The sequence below is a fragment of the Dermacentor andersoni genome, chromosome 4 (assembly GCF_023375885.2).
Source record: "Dermacentor andersoni chromosome 4, qqDerAnde1_hic_scaffold, whole genome shotgun sequence".
In the NCBI taxonomy this organism is placed as follows: domain Eukaryota; kingdom Metazoa; phylum Arthropoda; class Arachnida; order Ixodida; family Ixodidae; genus Dermacentor; species Dermacentor andersoni.
In genome coordinates, this window is record NC_092817.1 from 215,465,360 (window position 1) to 215,482,105 (window position 16,746).

The window sequence follows — 16,746 nt, forward strand, 5'->3', positions numbered from 1 at the left end:
ATTACACAACTTCCCAAATAACACTATGAGTCGGTTCTGGCATAGAGCTTCGAACAATAAGTAACTCTGGCACTTCAATTGTTGAGCCACCATGGGAATGATGGGAAGTACATGTATTTGTCTGATCTTCGTGCTTGTGGATTTGTTTATTACGCCTTGTATGCATTCAGTCATAAATTTCAGAGCAATGTATACTTTTCCAAGTGCAGAAGACGCTACAAACACAAACAATTGCTGCTAATTGCAACGGTTCAGCTTGTCGAGATGGCCAAATCGAAACGCGCCTAGCATCTCAAGGTACTGGCGTGCCCGCAATAAATTCATAAGGGCGTTGTCACGTGTCGATGCTGGCGACCGCGGCATAATGGTTTCAATATCGGACGTCTATGCCTAGCGGTCCTGTGTTCGAATCCTGTGGTCGGACAATTTTAATAATGTTTATTTAATTATTTACTGTGTGGTACATTGTTGAAATTGACGAGTTTGTAAAGCCGTATGAAGCTGAAAGAAAGAAGTTTAGGCAAATCCATGTACTTCCCATAATTGCCATGCTGGCTCAACCGCTCCCATTGCAGCTCCCTTAGACACTACCGCCAGAGTTCCATCTAGTAATTATTGTATGAAACTCTAGGGGCCTTAGTACTTCACTTCACGTATGCACATGTGCGTGTCGACATTCAGTTTCTGCTGTAATGCATGTGCCAGTGTAAAACAGCTTCACTGTACGTGAAGCTGACAAACAAGTGTGGCACTGACTCAGAAGGGTGACCAGGCAGGTGCTGTGGACAAGGAAGTAGTCCTTCCGATTCGCATGCGTCTCATCTTCGTCGTTTCTGGAAAAGGAAGTGCTCACTGTCAGGTTTCCCAAATATATGCATTTGACAATACACACTGTTTACAACATGATTAATAAATTGCCTCACTATATTTGGGAGGTACTGTTCCATAAATTATGCTTGACCAATTACCCCAGAAAACACTTCTTGTGATGACACTCATAACAGAAAGCGCTAGAAATAATTTTGTGAAAGTTTCATCCTGATAGTGAGGGTTTTTTTTCTTATAAATTCTAACGGTAATCTTGAGCCTTGCTCTCTAATTTGTGTTGATTAAAGTTGCAAAAGACACTGTCCAAAGTCAAGCTCTTAGACTTATGGCATTGGAGCTCTTTTTTGCAAAGGGGAATGGTTCTAAGAAACGGAATTAGTTTCGGGAGTTGCTACTTCATCTCTTTATCATTGCATGTCACTATTTTTGAGCATGGGTTCCTATGTAGTAAAATGTGAGTCCTGCTCACTCATTAGCTAATGTTGCATCCAAGGTACAAGTTGAGTTGTCTGGCTCATATGTCGTGTCATGCCTGTCAGCTTTGCAAGCTACCGGTGATGCATCAGGTGAGGCGAGAAAGCTGGCCTCCTGTCTAGATGTTTGTCACCGTCGCTTGGCTCCATCAACTCTTCGAGCACTATAACGCCTCTTCACAGGTGTTGACGTCACGGGCTTCCTTCTTCTGCAAACCTGCATTCCCTTTTCCTTTGATTGCTTCATTGTTGTGTTAACTTGAACTCCTGCAATAAAAGTCATGTTGGAAAAAAGCTATTCAACTGACCATTGTAGGTGAGAATTGCTTTAAATATTACTGTAAATGGAAATGAGACTACCTGTGATCAAAATGAACATTCCTTGAATGTAGGTGCCGATGCTAATAAATACCAGTTATCAATTAGTAACACAACAGCTATGAAATACACCTCATTAACCTGAGCAATCACAATGAAACGACGGTTTTACTACCTTTGCGATACACCTCTCGTCATCCAAAAAGAAAAAAAAAAAAACTGCATTTCGTGAATTCAGTGTGGCTGTGTACATAAGAACAAGGAGAGATGTAAGTAAAGGCATCCTCTGTCGTAGCCGGATAAGCCCAGTTCAGAAAGTGCGAACATTACCAGAAGCGAACTCACCAATGCTCGTGCCGGGCAGACGAACTTGTACAGATTTCGTATTTCCAATACTACTGCAACTTTTTTCGGCAGTGCTCGACGAGAGACTTGCATCTGTCTCCGCGTCACAAGTCGCCTAGAAAATAACAAACACGTCAGGTGCACCAAGTTTGTGCAGTGACTTCTGTCAGTGCAGTCATCGAGCGAGAGTGCCAGTAATCGCCAGTTTTCGCGCATTTCGCGTACCTGCATGTCGCTTTTGTAGGAGGTGTCAACTGGCGAAGCACTGGCTTGCGATTCGCTATGTTCAGCCTGAAAATACAAGCAACTTTATGTCATGGCTGTACATATTCGCACATTTGTAGCTTTTCCTTCGTGAAAACAAAATGCCGCACTCACCGCCCCGTGTTCGTCCTGCAGTTGTTCTTGCACTTCGGAGAATGTAGGCAAGACCGACGGAACAGCGCTACGGGAAAGCATTGCTTTGATAGGCACTCCACACGACTTCAGTAAGCCGGCGTTCAACTCGTAATCCTCTGGACGAAAGTGCAGCAAGCACACTACGCGATTTTTCGGCTCTTTGCCAACGAGTTGTAGCAGAGGTACGGCACTTAACCACTTCGAACGGAGAGGTTCACTCCTTGGCACACAGTGATAAGTAACATTGGATTTGCCGCTGCAACTGCCCTTGGCCAAGTTCTGCAGACCGTTCAGGCATCCCACGACATCACATGGACGTGGCGTTCTCGCTGCTTGTTCCAAATGAAAGTTTCACGAGCCAGCAGAACCCGCACAGCACGACGCGATAACGAAACTACTAAAACTCCAAAGTGTGCGCGGCACAGAGTCGAGCGCGCAGAGTCGATCGAAAACGAAATCTTCCGACCACCTATACTACTGAAGCGTAACGTCAAAATGTTATTTTTTCTTAGAATCGAATAGACGTAGACAAGTAGCATTTTCTTTCATCTTATAATCGAATGAAATGATATTTTTAATACAAGTTGTTGAGTATTAGTAACATAAATTATGAGGAGTGCTTTCGTCATGGGGCTAGTACTGGAATGTCGCTGGGGGGGTCTCAAATTGTGTCATGCATTTACCTCAATTTCTCGGTTACTAAAGCTCTGTTCGCGATTATATTGACACCTTAGACGTTCTAGAACATTGCTCTAGCACTTTAACTTGACTTTCTGGTAACCTTTAGTGTCCCTTTAAGAATACCGCTCCGGGCAAGAAAAGACACAATAGAGTGTTTTAGTCGAGTGCCCCATTATGGTACGCTCCGCTCCCGAGTGGGGGTGGCCCGCTAAGTTAAAGTGGAGTAGCAGGCGATTTTCACGTTTTAGTTACACATTTAGCGTAGCGGAGCGGACCTTTCGTAGTTGCAGCGCCCTCTGGACAAATTCAGGGTAATGAAAGAAAATAAAAACACCTATCGATCACTTTTATACAGTAAAACTCTCTCTCTCTCTTTCTAGAGAGAGAGAGAGAAAGAGAGAGAGAGAGAGTGGGCATGGGAGAGCGGCAAAAATGCTGTCGCTCACGAATCCCTTTTTCTTTCATGTGCAGCTTGTTGCTCTAACTGGCGTGTGGCTTTCCCTGCTTCCCAATCGACCAAGTGTTCCTTTATCTTCACCTGTGCTGAACTCAAGACCACCCCTGACAGCCACGGCTGCAATCAGCGAAGATGACTGGTTCATCCTACATGACCTGCGCAGTGCTTTTGCATTGCACTCAAGCGGCACATCGGCAACACCAGCGCCATCACTCCACAGCGAGCCCTTAAAGGACTGGCGTCGGCTGTCCGCCTTCAGTGGGCATAGGAGAGCGGCAAAAATGCTGTCGCTCACGAATCCCTTTTTCTTTCATGTGCAGGTTGGTGGTACTTCATCTCTTAATTCTAAACGATCGAACAATCTTTGCCTGCTGCTGCTCCCGTGACCCAGTGTGCTTTACGATACTCTGTGCGAATGCATTTTTGTTGTGAAACTTTTACTGCTTTGCGGTGATATAGAAGAAAATCCCGGTCCGCTAAATGCTGACTCTAGAAAATCGCACAAAGAATTGCTTGACGCGATAGGAGCCCTTTCAACGAAATTCGACAGTCGCCACTCAGAGGTGGTGCATGCATTTGCTGAGCTAAAAGAAAACCAAGAGGAACTTTCACATACAGTCACAGAACTTGCATGCAGATTGGCAAATCTTGAATCTACTGTCATATGTCTTGAAACGGCGCTACCTACAGCAGGTATCAGTAGTTCTGTTGCCCAGGCCGTTAAGGCTGAAAGTATTGCGTTGGCCTCGCATCTTGATGATCTAGAGGATAAGTCACGGCGACATAATTTACTGTTTTTTGGCATCCCGGACGGCGTTTCCGAGACTTGGACACAATCGGAAGAGCATATCTGTGAGTTTCTCTTAAGTCATTTAAATTTGCGTATTACAGATAGCATGGTGGAGAGAGCACATAGGTTGGATGCTTATGTTGCAAATAAGACACGCCCAATCATCGTGAAGTTTTCTACCTTCAAAACCAAAGAAAGTATTCTCTCACAGAAATCTAAATTGAAAAGTACAGGTGTTTCCATTAGCGAAGATTTCTGCAGGGCAACGCGTTTGACACGAAAAAAACTTCTCGAATTTGGCAAGTCTAGCGGCCAGCCTTTTTCACTTCGTTTTAATAAACTAGTCATCAACAATAAATCCTACATATACAGCACAGCCACTGACACCTGCTAACCTAGCACCTGCTACCTAGCGCATGACAGATCGGCGTAGCTATCTCCCCTATCTGCAAATGGTGCTTCAATCTTTTTCACCAATGCACGCAGTGTTCTCAATAAACGTACAACTTTATCATCTCGCATTGACGCATGCTCAGCTGACATAGTTGTCCTTTCAGAAACCTGGCTTTCTGCAAAAATAAGAAACGGTGAAATTTTCGAATGTGGAAGAAGCTACAATATCTACCGGTACGACCATGATGTTCGTGCTGGCGGCGGTGTTCTAATTGCTGTGAATGATCAACTTTCTTCATCTAATGTTTCAGTAGTGTCTGCTTTAGAACTTGTGTGCGTACGTATTGTTATTGATAATCGTGACTGCATTTTTTGCGCTTGCTATAGACCCCCAACAGCAGCAACCTCTTTCTGCGATGATTTACATGATGTTCTCAACAATCTAACTGTTCGGTATCCTACGTCACCTTTGTTTATTCTGGGGGACTTTAATTTTCCTAAAATGTTAAAATGTACTGCATTATTTTCATCTATTATTCTATCTAAACTGTATACTCAGTCATTACAGTGCTCATCGCTTCCTTCAGACTGGAAAACGGCGAGGGTGGTTCCAGTCTATAAATCGGGTAACGCAGTATGTCCCGAGAACTACCGACCCATCTCTTAACCAGCATTCCATGCAAACTCTTAGAACACGTAATATATTCTCACTTCATCGATTTCCTGGAAAGCAACTTGTTCTTCCATCCATCTCAACACAGTTTTAGAAAATCTTTTTCATGCGATACTCAACTTCTTTGTTTCACTAACGATTTGTTTGCCGCCTGTATTTTTTTAGATATTGCGAAAGCTTTCGACACCATATATCATAACCTACTTATCCATAAACTTAATCACCCTAATATTGACCCAGATGTGTTGTCTTAGATTAAACAGTTTCTTTCTAATCGAACTCAATATGTCACAACCAATAACTCTTCATCTGCTTTGTCAACAGTTACATCCGAAGTGCCACAAGGCTCCGTCTTGGGGCCTCTACTCTTCTTGATTTATATTAATAATCTCCCTAACTGTGTAAAGTCATCATCAATTAATCTATTCACAGACGATTGCGTAATATACCGAAAGATCACTAACCCTGATGATTCAGATAAACTGCAAGGAGATTTCCTGGTCTCAGGAGATCTCCTTGCAGGTATCACTCTGGTCACTGGTCACTCTGGTCAAAGGTATCACTCTGGTCTAAAAAATGGCTCATGAAACTTAACACTAACAAGTGTAAATCGATGCATATATCACGTAAAACCAGCAATAGCAATCAGTGTCGATATGTACTGAATGACACTCCATTAGCATCCGTTAAAGCTCACAAATATCTTGGCCTTCGCATGACGAATGATCTTTCATGGAATATGCATACTAATTATATTACTGCTAATGCTAATCGTATTTTAGGATATCTTCGTCGTAACTTTTCTACCGTTCCTACTTCGGTAAAATTGACACTCTACAAAACCCTAGTTCGCTCAAAACTTGAATACGCATCTGCCATTTGGGATAACAACCAAGCATCACTAACCGTAAACCTTGAAGCAATTCAAAATCGAGCAGCTCGCTTTATTTTATCTAACTATTCCCGCCATTCCAGTGTTACATGTATGCAAAAAACCCTGAATCTGCCAGATCTTTCATTACGCCGTAAATGTGCTTGTCTTTGCCTATTTAACAAGGTTTATCACTCTAACCAGGTGCTCAAGAATCAACTTATCACCCCACCTACCTACACTTTATCCCGTTTTGACCACAGATATAAAGTTGCCGTCCCATCCTCCCGAACGAACAAGTATCATGATTCTTTTTTACCCCGCACAAGTGTCGACTGGAACCACTTTCCCGCTTCCATCATTCAGATCACAGATGTATCTTCATTCAAAACAGCAGTCTACCACGCTATCGCTTAACGTTGCCTGCATACCATTGTCTGCCTGTTACATTGCTTTGTTATGTACCACTCCTTTCTGTAGTGCCCTAGGGCCTTGAAAGTAGGTATAATAAATAAATAAATAAATTATTAAATATAAACATATATATATATGTATATAACTTATTTGTCCATGAAGTATCTAGACATGCGCTTGTAATACGTTACCTGTCCATTTTATCCAATGGAAAATAAAGCGCCATTTTGGGGAATGCCCCGTGATAGCCAGCGAGCTTGCTTTCTGCATTCAGTCCAATCCTTTCTGATGCCAACGCTAGCCAAAGCGCTGCGCAGCATGCTCCACTCAGGCAGCTTCTAAGCGGACCGTGTTCCTCGCTTTGCTAGCCCGCTTACGGCTAAGGACGGCGCATGCACGCTTCTGCTCCACTCCGTTTACACTCCGCTTGGAGTTACACTCCAAGCGGAGTGTAAACACACTCAAATAAAACACTCTAATGTGGCCACACAACAAGATGGTCAATGAGGTGATGAGTATCACGATGAAATATTGCGTGGCAACCGCTATCGGCACGCAGATTACCCTTGAGCGCAGGTACCGACGCAGTATCCTGTGTCCATGCCCACACTCAGCCAAGCACAACAGCACAGGGGTCAACTGCCGCTGAAAGCTGGGCTTGGCTTCCACCTGCACAAGACAAAGCACGCTTAGCACTGCCAGCCTGTGCATGTCTACCACCAGCATGCCATGCAGATGTGCAGTGAGTGACAAACACACAGTGAGAACACAAACCACTCAACTATCATGTGAAGTACTGTATTTACTTGCATAATGAACACACTTTTTTGTGAAAAAAATTTACGCAACTTCAGGGGTGCGATTATACGCAGCTTAAATTTCCTACGAAAATAAAAATTTTTTTGCTGTGGGATGACAACAGGTCAACAAACAGGTGGCTGCCGCTGTGACCATAGCGTTTCTCACTATAACACCTAGAGGGAAATCTGGCACCACCGTCTATGGGAGTTACCTCAGGTGTGCTGTGCTGTCATGGGAATGATGGTATATGTGTCTGCGAGGCTTGTGTTGGCTGGTGCTGTAAGAGGCTTTGTCTAAAATATGGATATGGCTACATAAATAACGCGTTCTTAAAGTAAAATCTTCGTAAAATGTTTCAATTCAAGCATATTACATCTTCCAGTGAAGTTTACTCACTTACAATGCATAACCAAGCGAAGAAAAGCAAGAACAGACGACAAACAGTTTCAAAGCGAGTGCGAATCTTGTCTTCTGTCCTCCAACTTTAGCAGCCCACTGATACTTTTTACGTTTCATATAATTGTACATGCAATAACAAGTTTTCATAGTTAAACAAAACATGCTTTTCTGTAATAAGAAAGCTAAAACAGCTTTTTACGTGCTGTTTTAGTAGAAAATTAATCATCATGACAGATGGAACAGTGCTTGCCTGGCTCTCTGAGAACGATGCCAATCCGAATTCACAATATACCGGCATTCCCATGCATACCACAGCACAGCAACGCCAGATTTCCCTCTAGGTAATATAGTGAGAAGCCCTATGGCTGTGACAGTGCGGGACACAAAAATAAAAATGGCAGCCGGCGGAGCAAGTCGAACGCGCCGAACGTGGTTTTTTTCTTCTTGCGAGTGCATTACGTACATTGAAACAGTTTCTTCCATATCAGTAATGAATAATATCGTTAATATTGGCCCGTTTGCGGCAATAACATAGCCATGTCCACTTTGAGGGGACAGAAACAGAGACGGGCGCGCTTAGCTGCCAGTGACATAGAAACACATGGCGGGCATGCTGCAGAAAACTGTGGCATTTGTCTTCACTACTATCCTAATACGGCACGTTTCTGCTAAGGGTGGGGGAATATCTTAGCTGTGTTACAAGTGTCAGCGTATGAATAAGGTACACTTCTAATGTATCAGTGTAAATGTGGCTACTATAGTTACCGCTCGCAATTTGTTTCATGCCCACGAGTGCAGACGAGAAGAATGGAAAGGCGCCTTTTTTTTCGTTGTTGTTCACTACAACGATTATAAAGCCTATAAATAATAAAGCCAAGGCAAGTTTGGTTGTAGATTTTTTTTTTTTTTTAATGGAAGTGCAGCAAGTGATGAAAGGAATGAAATGGGGCATCTGCTTAGGAACGTTTGGTGTATGCAGACCTCTTGCTATGTCTTGAAGAGACCTTCGCATAGCATTCGACAGATGGTAAGCGTGATCATCATTACCTAGATTTTGCACCCGACATATCACTGCGGCAAGTTTGGGGTGCGATCATTACACTGGAAAGAAACCTTAGAGAAACAAAGATCAGATACAAATCGATTAAGGTTATCTGAAATAAGAAAAACCTTGAAACTTGCATTTCCAATTTTTATGAAGAATTTACCACCTAATAGAAATAAACATATTGCGTGCAAAATGCATTGCACACAGAGATGACAAACAATCGTCTTTTTGGTTAATCAATGTAAAGGTAAGTCACCTTTACTGTAACAAGATTTAGAGAATATTTATATACAGGAGAAGGTCCCAAAGTCAGACTACTAAGGGACCTCCTTTACAAATTAAACATAGCAGAACAAACAGGACAGTAGTTGTAGCAACTCGGGAACAAGAAGCAATTAAAGCTTTGTAACATCATTAGCGTAATTCGTGAAATAAGTATGTATGAACTTATAAAACCTTATACAAAGTATAAGTAATCTAAGGCATGTAAAGCTTAATTAAGGAAAATAAATGCACAATAAGCACATCAAACAAATACTACAGCTTAGATTACTCATAACGTAACCGTTTATAGTACAGAACTGGCGGCCTTTTATGACTCCTGTTTACCCTCCCATACAACCCCACATATATGCATACCGCTCACAGTGCAGTCACGGAGACAAAATACCGCTTATAATGTGGCTACAATAGTATAACCCCTCCAAGAAGTGCCCATCGGCTGGCGCACCTCGTTTACTTCGTTGAGAAGTGCGTGCGAGCATGCTTCTCAATGAAGTGCACCGGCCGATGGGAGGGGAGAGCAACAAGGGCGATGTGGAGGAGGAGGATGAGCATAAGACGAGGAGCGAGTGAATGAATGAACGAAAAAAAAAAAGACAGAAAAGCAGCGGCTGTGCAATGCAGGCCCGCAGTGGTTGCCTAAGCGATGGAGATGCTTTTTGCTCAGCTGCTTATCAGTGGTGCGCTTTGCACTGAACACGGCTTCAGTTTCTGTGCACTCATTGAAATGTGCGTCGTCGTGACCTACAGGTATCGAACATGCGGCCTTGACTGCTGTTAGTTTAAGCAGTGTCTCGCAAATTTAGTTTAGAGCTATTAGGCTTTATGTGCACTTGTGAGCTTCAGCCGTTCCTACCAGTGTGCACACATACAAACTCATTAAAAATTTGCAGTAGTTTGCCATGGCTGATCGCCCGAGAAACCAAACTCCGCTTCACATGCGCTGCTGTCAGTTCAGACCATGCGAATGATCGTGTGAGAGCAGCGCGAAGAGGTAGCCATCGTAGCCACGGCTTATTTAGGCCAGCCAGCCATAGTGCAGTGGGATCTCAGAAGCGGCCGACACCATGGCCGCTCGGGTAAAGTGGGCTTGCGTGTCTCATGCGACTTGCACATGAGCCCACCTTCATCGTCTGCTTTGGAGCTGACAGTCGCGCAGCTACAGGGCCCCCCTCCTAGTAGGAAGCGCGATTGAAATAAAGTCCAGATAACACGTACAGACACTGCCGTAGGAAGACCAAGTCCAGACGCAGGGCGCATTGTCTTGTGCATTGAGGACATCGTTGGTAGTGTTGGGTTCACACAATCCAAAGGAGATGTACCAGGCAGCACCAGCAGCATAGGTTGTGAGCGAGGCGCAGCCACAGTGATGCCATAGAGTGAAATCACGACCTGCCGCAGGTTCTCGTAGATGCTTGAGCCTGTAGAAGTTCCAAAAGTAGACCGTCTGGCAACTTGGGACTTGCGTGGAGAACTTGCGTGGACTTGCAATGTGAACAATGCGGGACTTGCGTTGGAGAACAAGTGTTGGTCACTCATGTTGTTGATGTAGAAGTGATCCTCAAGCTGAAGAAACCAGACGGCAGAGCTGCTACTGCAAAACTTCGGTAGGCCATGCATCCGTGGAAGGTGTGAGGACAGAACATCGGAAGGCTCGCCTGCTGCTGCTTGCAGTGAAATCTCAAATGCCGATAACCTCAGGGTTGTGGTGGTTGCTGAATGCATCGCGAAGGTTGTGCTTGTGGCATCACCGCGCCTGCGAGAGTGAAATTTGCACCTAGTGGAGCCGGTGGGAGAGCCTCTGTATTGGTCATGAGTGAGGTGCCCCCGAACGGAAAGCAGACAGGTTGCGGGAACATCCAAGAAAATATAGCGGCGGTCCATATAATAGCTGGAAGCGCTAACGTTTGGCCCAGTGAATTCCTTGGAAAGAGTTGTTGCGCAGCTGCCTTTGAGCTGAGAAGGAGGCTCACGAACCAAGTAGAGGTCTGATGCTGGGGCCAGCGTGTGCTGATGATTGGCATGGGTGGATGCAGGCAATGTGGGACAACAAGACATGGAGTGACATCACGGTTGAAACAGCAAGAGCAGTCGTGACTGAACGCTCGAGGTGACGTCGTGATCAAGGACGGCTGCCTGCAAGTCGTCTTAGAAGTCGGGGCCAGGGGGTGGCCACTGGAGCCTGGAACACAGCTGGAGCCTGGAACCTTGATGAGAAGGTCTTGGCTGTCCAGCTAGATGAACCAGACATCTGGCATGTCGATGTAGATATCCCTGACATCCTACAGCCACGGCACATCTGATAGACCCCGTGAGGCCACATCGCTACTCGCCTTGGTAGAGTCAGTGGGCTGACACTGGCATGGCTGGGCTTCGTCGTCTGGGTGACCAATTTGAGGGTTGAGGTTGGCATGGCTGGGCTGATTACGCCTGGATAAACAATTTGCGAGAGGTGGTTCAATGAGGTAGCCATCATAGCCATGGCTTAGTTAGGCCAGCCAGCCATCGTGCAGTGAGATCTCGAGAGCGGCTGACACCACGGCTGCTTAGGTAGAGCGTGCTAGTGTGTTCTATTCTCGCGCTACTTCCACGTGAGCCCATCTTCTTCTTTGCCTGCTTTGGAGGCGATAGTCGCACTGCTACAATCATATGCATAATCTCTATGTATCCGTTACGGGTACGAACATATCAAGGGCGAGCTTTTTGTGACAGCATGCCATGCAACACCCCCACCAGCTAGGACTATCCAGTGCACCTCGTCGGCAACCAAAATTGTGGTTTGGTGGCAAGTCAAAGAAACACATTGCAGTGGCTGCACGGCACATGAAAAGCAGAAAAACCACCTTGATAATGAGAATGACGGCATGGGCAACTCTCGAATGGCAGCAACTTGGTCCGCGGTTGCCATGTCTTTGACACCATCCATACACTGACCAGTCCAAGAAATCGGACAAGACACACTGCACCTAAAATTTCAGTTGCCATCTTTTCATTTTTGTTTTTCAAATTATTATTACTTTGTCTGCTTCGTGCGAAGACAGCGGGTACTTGGACATTAGGCTTTCAATGTTCATAAATTTAAACAGATGCAAAATGCAAAACTCCCAGTCACGTGCTTCCGATTCTCAGATACGTGCAGCTGCTTTGTCTACACGTTTTGCATATGTGCAGCCTTTGAATACTGTTGTTTTGGTTGTAGTGTGGTACAACTTATAGTTGGGATATTCACCAATCTGGCGACTTGTGCTATAAGTAGTCTATGCTGTATATGAAAGCAAAATGAATGAAGCGAAATGAAATGATGCATGAAAGAAGGTTTATTTAACTTAGCATCAGCAGAAGATTGAAAATATTAAGTTGTTTCTCAAATTCATGCATCTCAGATGTTTCTATATCCTGGAAAGTAACAAATGAGAAATGGTCAACCTCCTTGCCATAATTAGTACAGTTGAATCTCGTTAATTCAAAGTTCCTGTTATCGTGAAGCAAGCGCTGGCCAGTGTGGGCAATTACCCGGTCGTCGCTCGCTGCGTGCTTGTGTGCCGCAATATTTAATGACTCGCACCATTTGTGCATTGTGCTATGGTGCATGAATATTTCAAAAACAAGTCCTTTTTTTTAATGAATTTTCTGGCCCCTTAGGGTTCGAACTATCGAGATTCGACCGCACGTACTTTGGGTAAAATTAAGTTCATATTTATCGTGAACCTGGTAACATTGATATTTACTAGAGGACAAGTTATTGCATTTTGTGTTATTGATTCGTCTGAATAAAAAGTCACCAAGGTTATACTTAACAAGCTTTAAAACTAAGCAGATGCAATTAGTTTAAAGTAGGGGTGTGCAAACACCAAATAGTAAATTTCAAATCAAATAGTGAATGCTTGGAAGTCTCCTAGCATATTGTTATGGAGAAAAATATATGTATTTACAATATATACAGTTACAGTAGCTCAGTGACCAACCGATATTCAAGATACTTAAATCTCCTCTTCACCTGCCAACGTCATTTTGTCCACAGCGGCACAAACTCGTACGTGACATTAACCCCCGGTGGCAGCATTTGTCTTGATGCTTTTTAGGGCGTAGAATCAGCGCGCGAGTTAGAGGGCTTGAGGCGCGAAACGTGCTCGATATCAGTTCTTGGTGGGATGGAAGACGTCAAAGTCACAGGTGATATCTTATATGTGTGGCGAATATGATTTGGCGAAGAACTCACTATGGCCTGACGTATTGCGGAAGCAGTTTTTCGCAGAGGCTGACACGATGGGAGGGTAACCAAAGCAGGACAAGTGATCCAAGGCTGAAATGAGCGTCCCGACGACGACTGTTGTAACGATGCTTTTGGATAGTCTGAGATTCCGAAAGACGATCATGGGCAATGCGACGTACTGTGGCTGCGTGAACAATGGCGTCGTGAGCATAGAACGTGGTAGTGTTGGCATTGGAAGGGAGCAGCAGGTCAAGAGGCAGGAGTGGGTCACGGCCATATAGTAGATAGAATAGAAATAACCAGTAATATTGTGATGCGATGGATTGTATGCAAATGTCACGAAGGGTAACGTGCAGTCGCAATCCCGGTGATCATCAGACACGTACATGGAGAGCATGTCCGTGAGTGTACGGTTGAGTCGCTCGGTAAGTCCGTTTGTCTGTGGGTGGTAAGCCATCGTGAACTTGTGGGACGTGGAGCAAGAGCGAAGGAGGTCGTCGACAACATTAGAAAGAAAACAGCGGCCTCTATCAGTGAGTAGCTGACGTGGGGCACCATGATGTAGGATCACTTCATGGAAGAGAAAATCAGCCACATCAGTGGCGCAGCTCGTAGGGAGGGCCGGCGTTATGGCATAATGCGTGGTATAGTTTGTCGCAACGGCCAGCCACTTGTTGCCCGAGAATGATGTTGGAAATGGGCCAAGGAGGTCCAGGCCGACACGGAAAGATGGCTCACTGGGGATATTTATAGGCTGAAGGTGCCCAATGGGAGACAATGAAGGCTTCTTGCGGCATTGCCAACGTTCACAGGCAGCGACGTAGCTTCAAACAGAGCGATATAGCCCAGGCCAGAAAAATCGCCTGCGCACACGGTCGTATGTACAGGAGACACCCAAATCACCAGCGGTGGGCACATTGTGTAACTGTGAGACAATTGTCGAGCGCAGATGCTGGGGAATGATGAGAAGCAGTTCAGCACCATGTGGATGCATATTGCGTTGATATAAGGTCCCGTCCTGGAGAAAGAATGTATGGAGGCAAATGTCCCTTTGCTCCAACGAACGGCGTTTGATGATGGAGCACGAATATGGGTCCCGATGCTGCTCGTTGGCGATGCGTGAGAAGTCGGTGATCGACAAAACGCAGGTTTCGGTTTCGGTGCCATTGGGTGGGTCGACAGGATAGCGGGAGAGGCAGTTGGTGTCCTTATGTAGCAGCCCACATTTGTAGGACACGGAAAAGGTGTACTCTTGCAGTTGTAAAGCCCAGCGGCCAAGACAGCCTGTCAGGTCTCTGAGTGAGGATAGCCAACATAAGGCACGATCTGTCACGACGGTGAAATGTCGACTGAGCAGGTAAGGGTGGAACTTAGCAATGGAGCAAACAAGGGCCAAGCATTCACGTTCTGTTATGGAATAGTTGTGTTCTGGTGCTGAAAGAAGACGACTAGCATACGTGATCATGCGATTGGTGTTCCGCTGTTCCGCAGATGTCAGTGAAAAAACAATGTCGTCATCAAGGTAGCAGAGTCATGTGGTCCATTTGATTCCGCGCAGGAGAGAGCCAATCATGTGCTCAAAGGCAGCAGGGGCATTACACAGTCCAAAAGGCACCACTTTAAACTGGTAGAGACCATCTGGGGAGATGAAGTGGGTCTTTTCGCGATCTCGTTCATCCATTGAGATTTGCCAGTAACCAGAGCACACAGCAATCGAAGAAAAGTAACTGGCACCGCGTAAGCAGTCCAGCGCACCATCAATACGCGAAAGCGGATACACGTCCTTTTTGGTAATCTTATTAAGGTGATGGTAATCGATACAAAATCTCCAGGTGTTGCTTTCAATTTAACCAGAATGATAGGTGACGCCCCCGGACTGCAGGAAGGCTCGATAATATCTTTGGAGAGCATTTTGTCCACCTCTGTTTGGATCGCCTGGCGCTCAGCCGCAGGCACATGGCAGGGCCTCCGGTGTATAGGAGTAGCGTCACCAGCGTGCATTGGATGGGTGACGACACGGGTTCGACGTAGCGGGCGATTGCCAAAATCAAAGATCTTTTCATAGGACATCAGAATGTGGCGAAGGGCGTCGGCGTAAGCAGGTCATAGATCAGTAGCGATCATTGGCATAAACTTGTCGTTGCGTGAAGTAGGAGGGGCAGAAGCTGCAGCAGTGTCGAATCATGGTTTGGGGGAAAGAGCAGCTACTCCACAATCTTCCAAAGGCGATAGCCCAGTGAGAGATACACCTGCAGGAAGCACTCACAGACACGAACCAGTTCAGAAGAGGAAGCCAAGCTCGATTGTTGGCAAGAGTTACAATAGAGTTTGGTAGTGCTATGTGACATGCCAGGAGGACATCACAAAGTGGGGACACGCCGTAAGGGCCATCTTGAAGTGGTGGAGAAGGCGACATGAGGACGTAGGTCTATGCATCAGGTTGTAGTCAAACAAATGCAGTAGAACAAAGTCGGGACTTGCGGTCGTCGGTTGGGTCGGCAAAGTAATGGGGCAGTTCAAGGCGAAGGGTGCCGGTTACACGGTCAATAAGAGGTGAATGGGCAGTCAGAAAATCTGTGTGGACAATCGGCCAGTACAAAGGACAGGACTGACACTAGATGGCCGGCAATGGTAACATGGGCGGCACACATTCCCATCACAGCTGTTGTACTGCCATTAGCTATTCTGATGGCAGGCAACCGGGCAGGTGCCAGAACTTTACGGCGACGGCTATGAAGATCTGATCGCATAACCAACACCTGAGTGCCAGTATCGACGAGGGCTTGAACAGGTACTTCATCAACAAAAACTTCAACAAGGTTTGGTTGAGCAGCAAGGGTCAGCAGAGGTTTTGCAGTCCGAGTCGTCAATGCAGCCTCACCTCTAGGGGCAGCATTGTTTAGTTTTCTGAGAAGTGGCCCGTGTAGGACGAGGACGAGGGTCGCTGAGGTGTCAGCGAACGAGATTGACGCCATTGCGGCGAGGGCGAGCGGCTAGTAGTGTTTCCCTGAGAGGGAAGGCCGGTATGGTATGGTTCAGAGAGGCGCGACAGAGGCTGAGGGTCTCTGTCTAAGCGGTGATCAGCATATGGTCGAGGCGAGGAGTACCAGCGACTACTACGGGAGTTGTGACCAACCTGGGAGCAAGCAAAGCAAATTGGCCTGTCATCCGGTGTTCGCCAGTCAGAGGGGTTCTGATATAGATTCAGGAACTGTCGAGGGGCAGCAGAGGCAATGACAGGAGCGGTAGGGGTGGGACGTGGGCGGACGACAGCTTGAATTTCTTGGCGGACAACAGCTTGAAGGAGCGAGATGGTCACATTGTCATGTGTATGGAGACAGTGAGAACTTGGAGCCATAGG

At 45.7% G+C, this 16,746-nt stretch overlaps 2 protein-coding genes across 2 annotated transcripts in view; both read right to left on the minus strand.

The window, feature by feature from the left end:
• Positions 1-16,746, minus strand: part of ric8a (ric8 guanine nucleotide exchange factor A) — a 326,541-nt gene that overhangs the window by 72,766 nt on the left and 237,029 nt on the right. The window contains exon 11 of the mRNA XM_055074787.2: positions 7,207-7,311. Within this exon, the coding sequence (XP_054930762.2) occupies positions 7,207-7,311 (105 nt within the window). The remainder of the gene's footprint in view (positions 1-7,206; positions 7,312-16,746) is intronic.
• On the minus strand, positions 755-3,873 carry LOC140217432 (uncharacterized). Its single transcript, XM_072288032.1, has 5 exons — positions 2,343-3,873; positions 2,190-2,255; positions 1,965-2,079; positions 1,298-1,568; positions 755-833 (listed from the first exon to the last, which is right to left on the minus strand). Exons 1-4 carry the CDS (start codon positions 2,421-2,423, stop codon positions 1,432-1,434), a joined length of 399 nt encoding a protein of 132 aa, XP_072144133.1. The 5' UTR covers positions 2,424-3,873; the 3' UTR covers positions 755-833; positions 1,298-1,431.

Bases quoted from the DNA above. Each gene is read 5' to 3' on its own strand.
- LOC140217432 (XM_072288032.1), bottom strand. From the start codon at position 2,423: ATGCTTTCCCGTAGCGCTGTTCCGTCGGTCTTGCCTACATTCTCCGAA. The intron at 2,256-2,342 runs GTGAGTGCGGCA...TTGTATTTTCAG, and splicing joins TGCAGGACGAACACGGGGCG to GCTGAACATAGCGAATCGCA. The intron at 2,080-2,189 runs GTACGCGAAATG...GTTATTTTCTAG, and splicing joins CCTACAAAAGCGACATGCAG to GCGACTTGTGACGCGGAGAC.